Source organism: Eschrichtius robustus, chromosome 1 (genome assembly GCF_028021215.1).
Source record: "Eschrichtius robustus isolate mEscRob2 chromosome 1, mEscRob2.pri, whole genome shotgun sequence".
Taxonomy (NCBI): Eukaryota; Metazoa; Chordata; class Mammalia; order Artiodactyla; family Eschrichtiidae; genus Eschrichtius; species Eschrichtius robustus.
Window position 1 is genome coordinate 123,468,130 of NC_090824.1, and position 21,245 is coordinate 123,489,374.

Genomic DNA, 21,245 nt, shown 5'->3' on the forward strand with positions numbered 1-21,245 from the left:
TTTTTGAGAAAGAACTCACTATTACTTTGTTAACCTTTACCAGACAATAAACCAACACTGCCCACTCCCACACCCAAACGATAATTCTAACCTCAAAGGAACTTGATAGGCTTTAAGTAAAGATACAGGAAGTATTATCAGCCTTAGGTTGGTTGGTCCCCTTACAGGTGGTCCCAAGACAGACTATACACACTCAAATGGATGGTGACCGATGTCTGTACCGAGCCATACTTTTAGCCTTACCCTTAATTTTTTTTCTAATCCTAAAGCCAATTAATTCAAATGTTTAATGCTTCCATCAACACTACGCCAAATAACCATAGTGAACAAAATTTCCTTAAAAAATATTTTATTTGTGTACAACAAGGAATCATTAATTTATATCTGGGAAACAAGGAGTCTTTTAGGAAATCAAGTCAACTTTTGTAATAACTTTATTTCAACTCTCCACCCATTTCTTTTATCTACAAAATTAAACCTATTATTATCACCACCCTTATTCTAATTTTAGAGCTCACAATCTCACAACTGAAGATGGCTTTGAAGCTAGATTTAATCATTACTATAATCTAACCTTATAGGGAATTCAAAAAGATTTACCTGAAGTCTTTGTTTGGTATTGTCATGGATGGTTTTAAATTCTGGTCCATCACTGTCTGCCTACAAATAATGGAGGATAAAGCCACTGGGTTGCAAACACTAAAAATTCACACACTGAAAAAATATATATATATTCTTTACTTTTCAAAGTATGTATGAAAACACTATAAACATATTTCTTAAAGGCAAAGAAGAACATGCCAAAAACATGACCACATAAGCACTTCTTATATTCTACAGAAGCAAAAACCCAAACTCCTTATCCTACTTGGGAGGAAATGCTAAAGGTAGGGGAAACTGTCAGTGTATCTAGATAATAACGGATTTTGCTTCAAACTACAATGGAACTTTGTATACATCTACTTACTCAAAAACATAGGATTAACTCAGAAGTTTATTGAAATTATCCAGGATTGTCAGATGCTTGCATAAATCACTATAATCAACCAGTTTTAGGATGAAAAATTTTAGGGGAGAAAACCAAGATATTATATACAGGGGAATGACATAATTTCATATATGCAAATATTAAAGAGAATCCTAGAAATGAAACTACCTTTTTCAATAACATTTTCAGAAGGGGTTCATCTGTTACATTAGAAGAGTTAATAATGTGAAGAGGTTCTCCTTTCGAGTCTAAAAGAGAAAAAAGAGAGGGTAGATTCATTATTAAGTCATTTAGACATTTCAAATGTATTTAAAAACAGACCAGCCAGTTACACAAATATACGTTTGTCAAAACTCAGAGCTGTACGCTAAAAAGGGTGAATTTTACTGTATATAAATCGTATCTCAATAAAGCTGGCTCTGAAAAAAAAAAATTAAAGAAACTCCAAAAAAACAAAAAACCCAGCACTGGCCAATTATAAATGCTATAACATTTGGTACTACTGGTATTACTTATTTGAACAAATCGTAATATATTAAAGAACAAAGCTATAAAATACTTAAACTAGCGATTATTCTCAATACAAGTTTGCTTTACTTAAAGTTACCCCATAGAGTTCCTATAAACTTTAAACACCCACACCAACTTTAAGAGTTGGCTTGGTGCAATTTAGAAAGTGAATTTGAAAGGTTGAAGAGACTACAAGGTGATGTTAAATTTTTCCTCTATATATTTCTGGGTTGTTTAATTTTTATTTTTTACAAGTATATATTAATGTCATTAAACACAAATAAAAAACACTTACGTAATTTTAAAATACATAAAAAAACAAAGAAAAAATGTTACTTCCTAGTAAATTAACTCACCTTTCAAAAAGGGTCCCTGGGCTCTATACCTGGGTATTGTCCTCAGAGCATAGTTATAATGTAATGTTGCCTTCCATAAGTACTGGAGTGTTATGTACTGAAGACATATGCCTCATTTTTCTTTTAGATATATTCTACTTTGTGCTAAATATTTAGATATAGACTTACTTTATGATAAATAACTACATAGATAATGAATTTTAACTATCAAATTACTTCGTATTAATGTAATAAATTTAAACTAACTAAATAATTATGGTGACACTAATAAATATGCTTCATGTTGATAAAAAGGTAATGACCATCTGCCTATTACATGCACAATTTACAGAGACTATACTTCACACTTACCAGTGAACTCAAAGCATCGCATACTAATTTTTTTTAGATAAGCTTCAGCAGTCAGGTCGTAGGCTTTAACTCTAGCTTCCAGTCCAAGCTGCAGGACATTTAGTTCATGTAAAAGCCTTCCTTTCTTTTCTGCTTTTTCCATCAAAGTAATCACGACCTAGCAAAAGGTACCACTATTACCACAAACTATTTCACTAATATACATTGAAGATAAGTTAACAATTTAATAACCATCCAGAATGATATTATCAAAATATTCACACAGCATAAAGATGTTCACTTCTATTTGTGCCTGGAAATTACCTAGGGTTATTTACATTGGAAGGTCCACTTACTTGTTCAGACTTTTAAAGCACTGTCACTATATTCTAATGGATTTCAAGATAGTTATGAATAAAAAGTTGTTCTGCCTAATTCCCAGAAGTCCTAGTCTGATGGATGGTGTCAGACTAGATCTGAAAGTCTGAGATAAACAGTCAATTTTTAAACTACTCCTAAGGCAAGGTTTCTCAACCTTGGCACCACTGACATCTGGGGCTGGATAATTCTTTCCAGTGGGGAGCAGTCCCATGCGCTGTAGGCTGTTCAGTGGCATCACTGGCCTCTACCCACTGGCTGCCAGTAGCCCACTCTCTCTCTGGACAGTGACAACCAAAAATGTCTTCAGACAATGCCAATTATCAGCTTGAGGGGAGGATGCAAATTGCTTCCCCCCACCCTAATCACTGTCCTAAGGGAAGGGAACTGTAATTATATGTATTACAAATGATACTAAAAAGGACTTATAGGTTTTCTATGTACATATGTTAATGAAACCCATGTGCAAATAGAATTATTCATTTATCAATGTTTCAATTATCAAAGCCTAAAAATCTTCAATGACTGTAACATTAACCAGAAAAACAGCAGACGTTTAGCATGAAGGAAGTTAGTTTCAAAACATATATTTCAGATCAAAAAAGTAGCACTCATTTATTTAAAAGTTTATTATTTTTGACTCAAAGATAGAACATAACCTCTACACAGCTATTTAACGATGAAGGGATTTTGGAGAAAGTTCTTCTAAGTCCCTGTATCCGCGATGCTTTCCCACATACACACGTGTATGCCTATCCCTCTTTCTACCCTGTCCCAGTCCCTTTCCTAAACTCCTTTTCTCAGACTGTATCTTCTTCTTTAAAAATTCAACTAAATCTCACTTCCTCCAGGTAATCTTCCCTGACTCTTTCAGACTGCTTAGATGCCCTCTTCCTACCATCACTGCCACAAGCTCCCTGGGCACATTGTTAATGGGAGTACTTAACAAAAATTTTAATTGTTTTCTTGTTTGAGTTCAGAGTTTATGTCTTTTACTTCTGTATCCTTAGCACTTAGTACATGCAATGAATATCTGTTATGTGTGTGAACACAGAAGAGGAAAATTCATTTAACCCTTCCTTAAGAATCTGCAGATGGAAAGCAGGTAATGGTAATATAACATTTTTTAAATGTAGGCATATTGTGTTTTATTCTATTAATGGTTTCTAAAATTTGCAAAGAATTTCTCTGTCATTTTTCCCTTTCCTGCCTTCCCTATATAAAATCCAAAGCAGGCCACATTCCAACTGTCCTAAAATCATTTGAAAAGCCAGTTACAGGGCATATTACCATTTTCTCTGTAAATATCATATCCCCCAAATATAACTCATCTTCAGCAAACTCTCAAATTTTTAAACATTATTTCTACATACAAATTACAAATAGCCTTTGTAAGCTTTTTCTATCCATATCAATAATCTACAAGTTTACTTTATTAGAGGTAATTCCAAATATCCATTATTTATCCACCTCATTTTATAAAAACAGAAGAAAATTACACACCTCTTTGATTTCAAATTTCAGCAGCATATTAATGATGTCTACAGATCTAATTTCTTCCACTCCAGCTGTTAAACTATCTTGTGAAACATGCATATCTTGTTTTAATGTAGAGATTTCAAGTGGCTCTTTAGTTTCACCTAAAGATGTTTAAAAGAAATTCATTCACTTCTATTCACACATTTCTTACATGAATACTCAACAAGGACTTATACAAGTACTCTGGACTTGGTACAGGCATTGAAAATCCACAGATCAGTCATACACAACTCTAGCCCTTAGAAAGCTCATGGCTTAGTAGAAGAAACATATATACTTAAAATACAAACAAAATAAGAAGGCTCCACCTAGTCACATTAAATGGACAAATGTTAATAGTCTCTAGATAAAGTACGTAGAAAGCACAGAACTAAGCATGACTTTGTCATGAGAAGGTCAAGAAAGTCTTAATAGGAGAGTTATAATTCAAGTAGAACTGAAGGAGCTCCTCACACAGAGAAGAATAAAATAAGAGGTAGTGGAGAATCACAGAGAGATAACACATCAGGATAGGTTTTGCAAACAGAATGGAGTTTGATATGGTTACATCATAAGGAGGATAATAAGAGCTAAGGCTTGATATGAAAGAAGCGGGTGGGGGGGAGTTAAAGCCTCTTACGCCATACCAAGAAGCAAAAGTAAAACCATATGAATATGACCGGGTTGTCCTGAAATTCACGCATCCTGAAATGCAGTAAAATTGCTTTCTAAACTGTAATACACAACACTAATAATAGCTATCACTTGCAAAGTACTTAACCTCTGTGTTGAATGTTGTGCTAACAGATGTTCACGGACTATCTCATTTAACTCTTATAACAACACTTTAAGGTAAAACCTTTACATTGTCCTTATTTCACATATGAGCAAATTGAGGTCCAGACAGATTCAATACCTTGTCTAGTGTTTTCCATATGGAAAACCACTGCTGTTAATTATTACCTTTGAGAAAGCAATGCACAGGGCAAGGTTTCTTAACTATCACCTTATTTCAGCACTGTTCCAAACATAATGTGATTGAGGGAAAATAATTCTAGCCAATATTTTGCTTCTATAAAACAATTCCTGGAACAGGCAAAGATTTCTTAAATAGGAAATAAAAAGCACTGATCATTTTTTAAAATTGTGTATTAGAATTCATTAAAATTAACTAATTCTATTAAAAGAAAACCTATTAAGAGAGTGAAAAGGTAAAGCACAGATAGGGAGAAGATATTTCTACACATATACTAACATGTATACATATAACACATATAACCAGCAAAGGGCTCCTAACCAGAATGAATAAACAACTCCTATACACCAGTTAGAAAAAAGACCATACCTCAATAAAAATAATGGTCAACAGACTTGAATGATCATGTCACAAAAGAGGATATCCAAATAGCATATGAAAAGGTTTTCAATTTCATTAGTTACCAGGGAACAAATAAAACCCAGAGAGATACTACTATATAACCACCAGGATGGCTAAATTTTACAAGACTGAGGATAGCAAGTACTGGTGAGAATGTGAAACAACTGGAACTCTCATACATTGCTAGTGGGAAAGTAAATTGGTTCAACCACTTGGAAAACTATTCAGTATAGCCTGGCGTAAGTTACTGAAGCGAAACGTAAGCTAACATATGACCCGGTAATTCTACTCCTAGCTATATGTCCAAAAGAAAACAGTATATGTGTGCCAAAAGACTGTAAAATGACATTCATAGCAATTTCACTCATGACAGTCAAATACTGGAAACAGGAATAAAAAGAACTAGCGCTATAGACATCAACACGGATGAATCCCACAAAATGTTGAATGAAAGAAGCCAAGGGATCCGCGCGTGGCAGCGCTGCGGCCGCGCAGCTCTCTGCCGAGCCCCAGAAAGGCCGCGCCGGCCCCGCCGCGCTCACGATCGCGCGGCTCCCCTCGCCGCGAGGCGGGAGAGGGCTTGGGGCGGCGCGGGTGCCTGCCGCCCTCCAAGGGGGCCGTGGGGGCGGGGCGCGGGGGCTCTGCCCCCGGCCCACGCACCGGCCCCCCAACCCGAAGCCACGCGCGGCCCTCGAGCCCCCGACCCCGAGTTCGCAACGCAAAGCTCCAAAATCCCCGGCAAGGCTCCAAGGAGGCACGAGCTCGGGCCCCCCTCTCACGGAGGTACAAATGATGCAAAATGGACACCTGGCCCCAGAGACAGATGAAGATGATCTTTAGTCTGGCTATAATGACTACAATCCAACCTATGATGCCGAGCAACTGGAGAATGACACAGCTTTTCAGCAAGCTGTGAGAACTAGTCATGGCAGAAGACCTCCCGTAACTGCTAAAATACCAAGCACAGCGGTTGCTAGACCTGTAGCTACTGGGTATGGGTCCAAGACATCCCTGGCATCGTCAGTGGGAAGACCAATGGCAGGGGCTCTTCAGGAGGGATTTACTAGACCCATGACAGCAGTGAGGGCAGCTGGTTTTACCAAAGCAGCTTTGAGAGGCTCTGCGTTCGACCCTCGTGGTCAGGCGTGGGGCCCTGCACCGCCCCTGGAGGCCAGGAACGAAGACAGCCGAGAAGAAAAGATGAGACAATTAGAGAATAAAGTAAATGAGTCGGTAGAAGAAAGCTGTATTGCTAACAGTCGTGGAGACTTAAAATCGGCCTTAGAAAAGGCAAAAGATGCAGGAAGAAAAGAGAGAGTCCTGGTGAGACAAGGAGAACAAGTTACAAGTCCAGAAAACATCAATTTGGATTTAACTTAATCAGTTCTTTTCAACTTGGCCAGTCAATATTCAGCTAATGAAATGTATGCTGAAGCACCAAACACCTATCAAGTTATAGTGAAAAATAAGACGTTTAGCAATGCAGGACGGTTGAAAGTGAATATGGGAAATATTTATTTAAAGCAAAGAAATTATTCCAAAGCCATTAAATTCTACCAAATAGCCTTACATCAAATTCCAAGTGTCCATAAAGAAATGAGGATTAAAATTATGCAGAACATTGGAGTTACATTTATTAAAACTGGGCAGTATTCAGATGCCATGAATTTATTTGAGCACATAATGTACTCATAATGTACTCAAATGTACTCAAATGTACTCATAATGTACTCAAATCTGAAGGCAGGCTTCAACCTAATTCTTAGTTACTTTGCTGTTGGAGATCGAGAAAAAAATGAAGAAGGCATTCCAAAACTTGATTGCTGTTCCATTAGAAACTGATGAAGATGATAAATACATTTCACCAAGTGATGACCCACATACTAATTTAGTGATTGAATCTATAAAAAATGATCACCTAAGGCAAATGGAACGTGAAAGGAAAGACATGGCAGAAAAATACACCATGACATCATGAGCAAAACTCATTGCTCCTGTAATTGAAACATCTTTTGCTGTAGTTTATGATTGGTGTGTTGAAGTTGTGAAAGCTTCTCAGTATGTAGAGCCGGCAAATGATCTGGAAATAACGCACTTAACATACCTGAGACAAAAGGACTTTAATCAAGCTGTAGAGACCTTTAAAATGTTTGAAAAAAAGGACAGTAGAGTGAAGAGTGCAGCTGCACCCAACCTCTCATTCCTGTATTATTTGGAAAATGAATTTGCAGAAGCCGGTAGCTATGCAGATTTAGCTGTGAACTCTGACAGATATAATCCGCCAGCTCTTACTAATAAAGGGAATACAGTTTTTGCAAATGGTGATTATGAGAAGGCAGCTGAATTGTAAAATGAGGCTCTAAGAAATGATTCTTCTTGTACTAAAGCACTTTATAATATTGGCCTTACCTATAAGAAGTTAAACCAGTTTGATGAAGCTTTGGACTGTTTCCTGAAACTTCACGCAATCCTAAGAGACAGCACCCAAGTCCTTTACCAGATAGCGAATGTATACTAATTAATGGAAGATCCCAATCAAGCTATGGAATGGTTAATGCAGCTGATCAGTGTTGTTCCAACTGACTCCAGAGCTTTGTCTAAACTGGGAGGATTATATGACACTGAGGGGGATAAATCCCAAGCATTTCAATATTACTATGAGTCATATAGGTATTTCCCGTCCAACACTGAAGTCAACGAGTGGCTCGCGGCCTATTACATTGACACCCAGTTTTGTGAAAAAGCCATTCAGTACTTTGAAAGAGCTTCTCTTATACAGCCTACACAGGTGAAATGGCAGCTGATGGTAGCTAGTTGTTTTAGAAGAAGTGGTAACTACCAAAAAGCATTAGATACTTACAAAGATATTCACAGAAATTTTCCAGAAAATGTTGAATGTCTACGTTTCTTGGTACATCTCTGCACAGACACTGGATTAAAAGAAGTTCAAGAATATGCAACAAAACTCAAGAGACTGGAAAAAATGAAGGAAATCGGAACAGCGCATCAAGTCTGGCAGGGATGGCAGCGGGGGTCCCCATGGCAGGAGAGACAGGAGCGCTGGCAGTGACAGTGGCCAGAACTGTGGCTCCGGTAGCAGAGGCAAGAGGCTCAGCACCCAGCTCCGAGCCCTGCCTGGGACAGACGAGCCTTATGAGAGCAGCAGTAACAAGGAGCTAGATGCCTCCTATGTGGATCCACTTGGCCCGCAAATAGAAAGACCCAAAAAGAGAGTCAACGAGGATGATTTTGCTGATGAACAGTTAGGAGATGATTTGCTTCCAGAATAATACATATTTTAATATATTATTTATTAAAGGAAAGAAATCGCCTTACAAGAGAATACTGATGTTAAAGTTTGGATTAAATATACAAACTTTAATTTTTCACACTGTCAAAACTTTAAATAAGTGTATTCTGTTCTATGAGTATGGATTTAGATTTTGTTTTGCTTTTAATGGAATAAAAACATGTGAAAATTAAAAAAAAAAAAAAGAAAGAAGCCAAAAATGAAAGTAAATTCTCTATGATTCCATTTATATGAAATTCAAAAAGAGGCAAAACTAATGTATGATATTACAAATCAGAATGGTACTTAATTCTGGGTGGATTCAGGGGCAGGGTGTTTGGTATTGATTGGTAAAGGCATAGGGAGAGCTCTAGGGTGCAGTGCTGGAAATGTTCTATATCTTAATCATGGTGATTACACTGGTGTAGCCATATATAAAAATCCACTGAATTGCACTTTACTATATGTATTAACATACTGTAAAAAAGGTTTTTCCCCCCTAGTATTTTGGGTTTTTTCTGAGACACAACTGACATGTAATATTACATTAGTTTCAGGTAAAAAAAGTTTTTTAAAATTGAAAAAATACAGTGAGATACCATTTTTCACTCAGCAGCAAACTGGCAAAAATTTTTAAATCTGGTAATACACTGTGTTAGAAAAAGCACAGAAAAACCACCTGATGGGAGTACAAAATGAGTATAAGTTCTATGGGGGTCAACTGGCAAATCTGTCAAAATGTTAATAAAATTAATTTTATTAAATGTATTGATTGAATTCAATTATTATTTTAACTTAATAAAAACAAAATACCCTTTAACCCAGCAGTCCTGGTATTTCCCCTGCAGATAAACATGCACTTGTAAAAGTGTATGTACAAGGATATTTAATGCAACATAGTAAGAGTGAAAGACTGAAAACCACCTGAAATGTCCATCAATAGGGACTTGCTAACTAAATTATGATACTTCAACAGAATTTAATACCAAGAAGCCATTAGAAAGAATGAGTCAGATCTATACACAGCATATATAGAGATATGGAATGAATACCAAGATACACTGTGTATGTGTATATGTGTACATATAAATCAGCTTAAAAAATAAGTCTGGTAGTTACTTTGCCTTTAAGGGCCACTGTATCTAATAATTTAAATACTATTTGCATTTTTATTGCTATACAATTTTTTCAGTATCTTTGTTCAGTGGTAATTTATCAACCACTCCACTTTGTACAGCTAAAAATCAGATCAAGGGACTTCCCTGGTGGTCCAGTGGTTAGGAGTCCGCACTTCCACTGCAGGGGGCATGGGTTCGATCCCTGGTCAAGGAACTAAGATCCTGCATGCCACACAGTACAGCCAAAAAAATTTTTTTTTAATTTTTAAAAAAATTTTTTAAAAAAAGTCAGATCAAGTATGCTACAGAGCCTAGTGCCAACTTAAAATGTTTTTTTCTCTATACATGCAAGTTCAAAAATTTTTCCAGGACTTCACCATTGATCTGAAACCCTTCTTTATGGCCTCCTCCTAACTCATGCAACTTAGAAACTGACTTTACTCAACTTAAAAGCAAACTATGGTTTTATTCAATAGCATCTTATTTGTTTTCTTGGTAATACAAATCACAATTTGTAAATGTATATTTGTTTACTTCATTTTTATTGTTTGTCTCCCCTACAAAATTGTAAAAAACATTTATTACACCACCTACTGTCAACCTCTTACCTGTCTCTTGCACTCTTGGTTTCACTTTATTCAAATCTTCAGTAGCCTCACCGAGATTTTCTGCTAGTATTCTAAATAAAAGATTAAGATCTTCTTGATTTAGAGTAACCTGTGAAATATGATGTTCCAAGAAAGGAAAAAGATATTTCATTTTAAAATGAAACAATTTTAATATGGAAAACAAATCCTTAGTAACAAAACACTAAGGACAGGATACTCTTAACATTGACTAAAAAATTGTACAATCACTGTACACTCAAGTATTTCACTACTTATTTCATGTTAAAAATTTCATTTTCAAATATAAGACAGTGTTTGGAGAAAAACAATGTGATTTACAAGTCAATATTAGTTTCATCTACTTAACCAATATGATCCTTAGTGAAAGTTAATAATTATTAAAGAAATCAGATCACTTTTTTTAATAAGTGACTTTCAGAACACACGTAAATTCCACTTTTTAAACAGTAAGAATTTCAATGTAATAAAAGGCCACCTTCAATATGAAAAATAGGCATTTCACTCAATGCTATAATTATCTGAGGGGTACTCATACTCAGATATCCCTAAAATAAAAGGGTGTGTATATAATATACAGAATGAGCTATAATTATAATACACTAATAAATAATTTACAAACAGATCTCTGCTAACGTGTACACATAACAAATTTAAAAGCTACGTAACATTTAACTGAAGATTAAATTCTACTAAAATTAATAAAGATCCTGTTGGACAATATCACACTGAAATTTTCCTTACAACAATCAGTAAAAATTCCACATTTCATTTAAATTTATAATGAGAAAGTCTTCAGAGTCTGAACTTTCAAAAAGAAAGCTTTTTCTGGGACTTCCCTGGTGGCACAGTGGTTAAGAGTCTGCCTGCCAATGCAGGGGACACGGGTTCAAGCCCTGGTCCGGGAAGATCCCACATGCCGCAGAGCAACTAAGCCCGTGCGCCACAACTACTGAAGTGCCCGTGCTCCACAACAAGAGAAGCCCATGCACCACAACTAGAGAAAGCCCACACGCAGCAACGAAGACCCAATGCAGCCAAAAATAAATAAATTTAAAAAATAGTTTAAAAAACAAAGTTTTTTTCACTCATATACTCACATTCATTGACTCAAGATGACCTTTAATTTCCACAACAGGCACCTTGTGGTACCAAGATGCAGCTAGATTCCGATTTACAGAAAACTCCAAATTAATTGGATGCAACAGCTGAATATCAGGATGGGAGATGCCTGGCTGGATCACTGTCCTAATGAAAAATATAATTGATATATATGCATAAACATAGGGGTAAATGCAACATATCATTAAAAAAACCACAAAGTCCAAAGTTGCTGCTCTAAACATTGATTTGAAACAGCGCTGTTTTAGTGTTTTCTAAACTTGGCTTATAATTAATTTAATCTACAATATACTAGCATGGACAGACTTAAACACAGCTGTCCCTTGAACAACACCGGGGACTAGGGTGACGACCCCTCCATGCAATCATGTAACTTATAGTTTGCCCTTCATATTTCGGTTCCTCTGTATATGCGGTTCCTCCATAACCACAGTTCTAAACAACCACAGGTTGTATGATACTGTGTTATTTACCACTAGAAAAAAAAATCTGTGCATAAGCAGAACCATGAAGTTCAAACCCGTGCTGTTCAAGGGTCAACTGTATATGATATACAATTAGCCTTTAAGAAAACTTTTTTCTTTTAAACAGAAGATAGATGACAAACTGAGTAAATTTTTAAAAGAAACTGATATTTTTGAAGCTATGGGGGAAATCATCAATACAGTTGTTCAAGGACTGATATGTGTGCTGGTACAGAGATTAGAGAAAAAAATGGCAAGATGAAAAGTAAGCTATTTCTAAGTTTATAAAGCTCTTCAACCAGGATTCTTTCCTGGACTTGTCTTATAATCATTCCTTTTGTATTCAAGATAATTAAATCTCCTTGGATGGGGTAGAAAATGATTTTAAAATGAACATACACACTTTCAAATGTCCTCTGGTGTGAGCCCTAGAGATACATCATTACTTACACAGCATTCCTGCCAAAAATGTGTAAGCTCAATTAAATCATGGGAAATCACTCAGACAAAACTAAATTGAGAGTCATTCTATGAAACTAGACTGAACTCTTCAAAACTGTCATCATCATGAAAAACAAAGCAAGGCTGAAGAACTATCCCAGAATAAATGTCTATCAGTACAGAAATCCCCCTCACTAATATAGGATACAATTAAATGCCACATGTTATCCTGGATTGAGGGGAACATTCTTAGAATAACTGGTAAAATCTGAATATTGAATGCATATTAGATAATAGATTATATCAATGTTAAATTTCCAGAATTTGATAATTGTGGTTATTATGTAAGAGGATTAATGTCCTTGTTCTTAGGAGACACATGCTAAAGCACTTTGGGGCAAAGGGTTAAGATATCTTTTCTCAAATGGTTTAGCATAAAGTGTTTTAATTTCCATTTATAAAATAAATCTTGGGGATGTAACATATAGGATGGTGACTATAGTTAATAACACTGTACTGTATATTTGAAAGTTGCTAAGAGCATGTATCTTAAAAGTTCTCATAACAAGAAAAAAATTTTCTGTAAATATGTGTGGTGATGGATGTTAACTAGACTTACTATGGTGACCATCTAGCAATACATATGACTATCAAATCATTATGTTGTATACCTGAAACTAATATGTCAATCATACCGGAATAAAAATAAAATTTTAATTTTTAAATATTTTAAATGATAATATGTATATACACAGAGTTAAAGCAAATGTAAATAATTGGTGAATCTAGTTGAAAAATTATAGGTACTATTTTTGCGATTTGTCTGTAGGCTTGAGATTTTTCAAAATAAAAAGTTGATTTAAAAAACAGCTCTGTGCAACAGAAGTATGTTGAGCATGAATTTCAACAGTCATAAAATTTCATAGACAATATTAAATCATACTTAAATATCAATACATAATTATTGAAAGAGTATACCTAGAAAGCTTAAGCTTTGTTAGCTGCACATCCATTCTATCAATTACTGGAGGGTCTGAGTAGTCTTCACCAGATATCAGACTGAACTGATTCTGAACTCTGATTAACCCAAGATCTACCACTACTGCATTGGTGGAAACGGAAGACTGTGGGATGACTATAACTGGTGCTTTCAAATCAATATTGATAGAAACACGAAAGCTCCTCTGGGCAAAATCTTTCACACTCGTGGCAGCCTTTTCTGCAGCCTGAGCAGTGGCAGCACTCAGAGCCTCTTTGGCTGTCTGGAAATTGTTCAGGAAGTTCTGTGGACACAAAATAAAAGGAGCAATTCAAACAGGAGGACAAGCACATCATTTCTAACACCATCTTCTTTTTATTTATGTGCTAATTTTTTTCCAATAAATAACTTTCAGTTTAGTCCTATCTTTCTAGTTAGGAAAGAATTACTGATTATCCATCCATATTTATGAGCTACCTGACAAGGGCTAATTATAATTAGACTTACATGGCTGAGGAACAGAGAAAATAACATTTTTAATAGTTTTTGCACTTGAGAATTTGGATTCATTATATTCCAGCAAAAATAATTCCAGTTCTAGACAATGCTACACAAAAATCATTATATGATTCAGATTTCAACTGTTAAAGAGAGGTTTTGACCTCTACATTAATCCATAAATACCATCAATAATCAAATCAATGCACAACCTAACATTCAAAGTTTTAAGATTTGCAATCACAATTATCAGACTTACTTTAAGTATTTCTAAGTCAAAAAATCTATATATAAATAGTGATTTTACCAGAAGTGACATGAGGAATTTATGGAGATAGACAATCTGAATACAGCCAACGTTCAGTGACACCACACCATCCACTTTGGACATGTCAGTATAGGAATCCCCCTCAGTAGCATCTGGATACAAATCCAAGTTAAAATGAAAGACTTCATTTCCCATTATTGACACAGCCTGAAAAGCAGAGATTTGAATGCACTCCATCCAATGGACAATGACAATGACAAAATAAAATCCCAATTTAAAAGGGTTTATAATCATTATAGAAACATTTTTCTATCAAAATATTAGTTATTAGTATTAGTATATTAGTATAGTTAGTATTAGTATATTAGTATAGTTATTATACTATTATACTATTACTATTATACTACTATACTAATACTATTATACTATTATACTATTATAGTATTAGTATATTAGTATATTAGTATAGTTATTAGTTATTAGTCATTAGTATTATTAGTATAGTTACTAGTTATTAGTCATTAGTATTTTAAAAAATAAAATATATTTTAAAATAAAGGCTCACATTCAATCATCACAAAATATTAATGATTTACTATCACCTACTTTTTTATGAACTGTCTTAGGATCAACATCTGTGACAATAATATTTTCCAATCTGGCAAATAGTGACTGTTTTCTTGACTGAAGAGAAAGGGAAGAATCGAGTCCTGGAAAAAAAATTATATTATTATAATTTCTATAGATACCATAATAAGATCTGAACATTTTTCTTCCATTGAATAACTTTATTCTGTAGGTGATATTTTTATAAATTTAGCAATGTTTGAACTCACAATTGATAAATAAGTGCAATATTAGATATTTTTAGTTTTATGAACAATGAAACCTGTAAACTCATTAAAAAATAATTATCTGAATTTTCAACCTTGTGAAAAAACTACATCTAGTGCAGACAGATTATCTTAGGATTTTAGTAAATTCTTTACACCTTATATCCAGTCATTTACATGGAGACTATAAGAGTTTCATGAATCAAATTCAGACTAGTAGATGCACTGCCAGTTTAGAAAGAGCAAAGAAAAACCCTAGTTTTCTGGGTTTTAAGTTCTTCAAGAATCGTATTAAACATATTCTTTACCTTTACCAGATCACAATGAGCTGGTAAAGATAGAGTCAGAGAAAAAAGCTACATTCGTTTTAACAGATTTTGCCTAAAAGAACATAATGGGCTCATAGGATTTGTTCTTCATGATAAGGTTGCTTTGCATTTGTACCAAGATAAAGCGTATTCACAGACCTTAAACTGAATTCTGGGTTGACACTTAGCTCATCAACAGCATGCCTACATTTACATGAGTATTCCTTTCACCTCTGAGACAACTCTCAAAACGGTCCAAGACACCAGTATGTGTGGTTCAACTCTCAAAGAGTTAAGAAAACATGCAATCCAATTATGTCACAAAATAAAATAATCCAGTTTTCACAGCTCAGAGCCTTCCATTTTATATATACTTCAGCATTGCAAAAAACAAAAACAAAAACAAGCTTATCTTTTAAACAATTTTTAATATCATGAGAACTTTTACCTTGAATCTTGATTTCAGCAATATTGTTCTTCTCGTCACAAACAATAACACAGAAAGCATTCAACTTGGCAAACAGCCTGAAGTGAATAATGTCACTCTCCTTAGAGGATACAATCACTGCATATAAATAAAGCAATTCTATCACAGTGGATTCTAGTAATATACACTCTATTAAGGTTCCTTCCCTATATTAAGTGAACCATGGTTCTGCTTAAAATAATTTTAAAATTCTCAAATTCTTAAGTATTTCAAATTTTTTTTTGTTTTATATATTCTTTTATATAGTTTGCATTTTTAATAGTGAGATGTACTACTTTGATCATGTAAAAGCAAGAAAAAACTTAAAATACATAAAGATAACGACACTGAAACTCAAGGAAGTTACTGAATATTAAATAATATGCCTATGGTCCCATAGTTTAAGTAGCAGAGTCAGGATTTGAACTGAGTTCTTTCTGATCCGAAAGCTGGGCTCTTATCCAATGTGATGCTATCCCTGCACCCTGGCCCTCATGCCTCTGGGTCTTGATTTCCTTATCTGTAAAATGTTAGGGAAGATTAACCCTCTATAGTGTCCTTTCAGGAGCCACTGAGAGGAGGAAGAGCTCAGAATAAATACAGGTCTTCTTCCCCTAATATCCATATAAAGGCATCCCCCATCACCACCAGAATAAGAACAAAAACATTTTTTTTAAACAACAGTATTAATTACATTTACCTTACATATCAGGCCCCCACGTATGACTCAGTTTGAAGGAAAGAACAAAGGTAGGCAAAATGGCATGTAAATGACTAACTAGATGGTCTCTAAGATTCCCCATTTAGCTCTACAATTCTAAAACCCTTACTAACAAGAAACAAAACAGTGTTTTTCATACTTTTCTGCAGAGCTGAATTTTTTTGTTGCTTTTCAGTAGAAACTTGCACTTCCTTGGTATCACCCATGTTTTGGACATCTGATGGAATAATGGTTGTCAGGTAATTAATAGAAGAGAGAAGAGCTTGTGTATGCAGCAACAGGTTTAAAGATGAAAAAGCCACCTAGAAATATTTTAAAAAGAAAATTAGTTTCCCAGGCCAATTATACCAGTAGTCTGCATGATGCATGCAAAAGGCTCCTAACTAGACTTGTATCACTGCCGTACACCACTTAAAAGGAAGAGAGAAGAGAGGAAGACTCACAACTCACAGCCTTAAACAGGGAATATATGGAGAGTAAATAATACTTACACATTTTGGGGGTTCATTTGAGTATCAAGGTAACCTAATTACTCCATTTCCCAAGCCTAATTACCATAGAGCCTACAATCTGCCTGTCATGGCCATTCCAATATTCAATATATATAGCACTTTTTGGAATCTTCAATGACTACTATTATGATTACATAAAACATGTAAGTTAGAACATGAAACTCCAGAATCACCATGTATTACCACCGTGTTAAGAAATGATTTCAGGCTCTGCACATGGCTCTGCACATGGCCGTTGAAGCTACAGTGTCAGCAGAAGCCGGTTCGCACTAGGAACTCTGGTGTGAAGGGCTGGGCGCGAGGCCTCTGCACGCAGCCCCCTATGAGCAAGTGCATCTAGACTAAGCACAAAGGAAAAAGAAAAAGCTTGCGGGATCTTGGTTCCCATGCTGGAGGTCAGGCCTGAGCTCCTGTGGTGGGAGCTCCGAGTCCAAACCACTGGACTAACAGAGAACCTCAGACCCCAGGGAATATCAATCAGAGTGAGGCCTCCCAGAGGTCCTCATCTCAGCACTGAGACCCAGCTCTACCCAACTGCCTGCAAACTCCAGTGCTGGACGTCTCAGGCCAAACAACCAGTAAGACAGGAATACAGCACCACCCATCAAAAAAAAAAAAATGAAACGACAAAAAAATCTGTTACAGACGAAGGAGCAAGGAAAAACCTACAAGACCAAATAAATGAAGACGAAATAGGCAACTTACCTGAGAAAGAATTCAGAGTAATGATAGTAAAGATGATCCAAAATCTCGGAAACAGAATGGAGAAAATACAAGAAACATTTAACAAGGATCTAGAAGAACTAAAGAGCAAACAATGATGAACAACACAATTACTGAAGTTAAAAATACTCTAGAAGGAATCAATAACAGAATAACTGAGGCAGAAGAACGGATAAGTGAGCTGGAAGATAAAATGGTGGAAATAACTGCCAGGGAGCAGAATAAAGAAAAAAGAATGAAAAGAACTGAGGACAGTCTCAGAGACCTCCGGGACAACATTAAACTTCCTTAACATGGGAGAGGAATTAGCCAATCAAGTCCAGGAAGCACATTGAGTACCATACAGGATAAACCCAAAGAGAAAAACGCTGAGACACATATTAATCAAACTATCAAAAATTAAATACAAAGAAAAATATTAAAAGCAGCAAGGGAAAAGCAACAAATAACATACAAGGGAATCCCCATAAGGTATGAGGATATGGGGATATATGTATGCATACAGCTGATTCCCTCTGTTATACAGCAGAAACTAACACAACACTGTAAAGCAATTATACTCCAATAAAGATGTTAAAAAAAAATTTCAAATGTGACATTCATGAGATTTAAATATAAAAAATGCAATTAAGAGTGAGTTCTCAGTCACTAAATAATCTTCTAAAACCACAATTATGGTCCTATCATTAAAAAAAAAAAAGAATATATAGCTTATAGGAGAAAATATTGTATTTTTAAAAACAATAACTCCAGAAACCTAAAACAGCAACACAAATTGCTTTAAAGAATATATGACTTTCTAATAGCGAATTGAATTTTTTTAAAAATCACTTTTTATACAAAAGGACTTCTTTTCATTGCTTCAAGATACTAAGTGGATATAAAAATTATTAAAAGGAAGATTCAATATTCAACAGATTTTCCCATCTCTCAAAAGTATAATCTGAAACTCATTTCTCTCATTTTCTTTTTACTGTATTCTAAAATTACATTTTGCCTCTTCTTCCTCTACTTGAGTACCTTAGTATAGCTCCAGAAGTACTCAACATCTCTCCTTGTATTTCACATACTTTCTGAGCCCTGTGTTAAAAGACAGTATCTAGTTTGGTTTGTTCAGAATCCTGTTGGTTCTTTGTAAATCAAAGTTCCCTCATCTACAGCATTCCCTCCTTTAGAAATAATTAGGATGTGATAAATGAGTTAAATAACAGTATTATTATCCTGAATCATAAACACAGAGCATGGTAGACATTTATGAGGCTAATTTATAACTTTTAATGGTTCCTCAAAGGATACTGAAGACTTCCAGAGTAGGTTATTTTCAAACAGGATCTATTCTTTTAACAGAATTTCTTACCTTAAGTGTTTGTTCAGTTTTTTCAAAACTAGTTTGAAAACTGGGTCCATTCTTATCAGCCTAAAAAAAAAAAAAAGAAAGAAAAAAAAAGTTCTAAAGAAGGAATTAAGACCAAAGTAAATGAATCATTTACTTATAATCTTTACTTAATTTATTTATATTCAGTTATAACTATTTTAAAATACATTATATATTTAATTTTATTATCATTATTTTAAAGTTACATCCAAATCTATTTATTTATCATTAAGAGTAAAAACTTGTTCTCCTCTTCAAACAGAGGAGAGCATGGCATTATTCACTTTTGGGAAACTGCAGCTAGGGATCAGAATGATAAACTCTGAGGGTTAGAAGGTTTAAAGGTAGTCTAGCCCATCTATCACCTAATGTTTAAATACCTTTAGAAAGTCTTCAGCAAGTCTATTTTAGGATATCTCCAGTGAAAGAAACCTCATTTTCTTAGAAATCCAAACTTTAGAGAAGTTTGATTTAATGAGGTCTTCACACTGAATCAAAAACCTGTCTCCTGGGACTTCCCTGGTGGTCCAGTGGGTAAGACTCCATGCTCCCAATGCAGGGGGCCCAGGTTCAATGCCTGGTCAGGGAACTAGATCCCACATGCATGCCGCAACTAAAGATCCCACACGCCGAAATGAAGATCCTGCGTGCCACAACTAAGACCCGGTGCAGCCAAAAAAATTAAAATAAATAAATAATCAATCAATCAATATTTTTTAAAATCTATCTCCTATCATAATAACCAATTGGTTCAAGTTATGTCCCTTGGGAACATACACAGTAAATTCAAAGTTTTACCTCCTGTGAGAAGCCTTCTGGCTAGATCAATATCCCTGCCTCCCTGCTCCCATAATGCTTTGTGTTCTTTCTTATTAAAGAATCAAACACATTATATATTTTTTGAATTTTATTTTATTTATTTTTTTATACAGCAGATTCTTATTAGTTATCCATTTTATACACATCAGTGTATACATGCCAATCGCAATCTCCCAATTCATCACATCACCCCCCCCACCTTCCCCCCTTGGCATCCATAAAACACGTTATATTTTAATTGTTGTTTACCTATCTCCCTACTGGTCTATAAATTCCTTGAGAATAGAGAATGTTTTTCATCTCTGTATCCTAACACAACCTGACACAAAAGACGTTCAACAGTTATTGAATAATTAAATAAATCAACTAATCTTGAATGAAGCTGAATACCATCAGTTCATATAACATTCTTCAACATTCTTCATATAACATATTTTTGAGTCCTTCCGAATCCTGGCAATTCTCTTCTGAACCAAATTCAATTTGACTTTATCCCTTTTGATGTAGGATACTTAGCCAAATATCACCTACACATACAATGAATGTACGTAGGTGAATGTGCCCCAGAAGACAGTAGTAAGACCTACTTCATCCCAGGCTTCCATCTTTGTGGAAAAGAAGTGTGACTTTGTAAAATCCTAGTCCTTACTTGAGTGAAAGAGAAAGAGGTGTGCAAATGGACAGAGAAACAGTAGATATCCCTATGATTCAAACCTATGATACACAAGAGCCTTTAATAATCTACTGTCATCTTTTTCCTTCCAGAGGATAGTTTAGAGTATACAATAAATATATAAACATTCTATGACCCTTACCTTAATGTACTCTGCTTTTAAGAGATCTAATCCAGGTTTGTCAGAAGAGCTAATCAAGTGAAGGGGCTTCTTTTTGGACCCTAGATTAAAGGAAAAGAAAAAAAAAAGTGTTTCAAATAAATTGCTCTTTTTTACATTTGGAATTTTCAACATGTCTTTTTCTTCTTAAAAAATTTTATTAATTAACCTTTAAAAGACTATCTGCACATATTTTCATGGTTATTAAATATTAAGGTCATCACTGGTAAAGAAATAAGCCAATCCAAATCCTTACCTTACCTCTGACATCCAACTTACTTAAAAACATGCATACTGTATTTATTTTCTTTGATCTTACATCTGTGTTCAAAAGTAATCAAAACTTCTCTAGATATTTTTAAGACCATATGTGCATTCGTAAGGCAGTAGAA

The 21,245-nt window shown here is 34.9% G+C and overlaps 1 protein-coding gene and 1 pseudogene across 2 annotated transcripts in view; one reads left to right on the plus strand and one right to left on the minus strand.

Annotated features, from left to right (window-relative positions):
* VPS13C (vacuolar protein sorting 13 homolog C) overlaps nt 1–21,245 on the minus strand; it is a 182,085-nt gene that overhangs the window by 80,035 nt on the left and 80,805 nt on the right. For both annotated transcript variants that reach the window (XM_068552869.1, XM_068552859.1), the window contains exons 27-39: nt 20,836–20,915; nt 19,184–19,243; nt 16,731–16,893; nt 15,853–15,969; nt 14,870–14,973; nt 14,303–14,470; nt 13,497–13,801; nt 11,592–11,739; nt 10,474–10,582; nt 4,066–4,202; nt 2,206–2,362; nt 1,157–1,236; nt 601–660 (exon numbers count right to left, since the gene is read on the minus strand). In XM_068552869.1, the coding sequence (XP_068408970.1) occupies nt 601–660; nt 1,157–1,236; nt 2,206–2,362; nt 4,066–4,202; nt 10,474–10,582; nt 11,592–11,739; nt 13,497–13,801; nt 14,303–14,470; nt 14,870–14,973; nt 15,853–15,969; nt 16,731–16,893; nt 19,184–19,243; nt 20,836–20,915 (1,688 nt within the window). The remainder of the gene's footprint in view (nt 1–600; nt 661–1,156; nt 1,237–2,205; nt 2,363–4,065; nt 4,203–10,473; nt 10,583–11,591; nt 11,740–13,496; nt 13,802–14,302; nt 14,471–14,869; nt 14,974–15,852; nt 15,970–16,730; nt 16,894–19,183; nt 19,244–20,835; nt 20,916–21,245) is intronic.
* LOC137759793 (intraflagellar transport protein 88 homolog) lies at nt 6,248–8,748 on the plus strand (annotated as a pseudogene).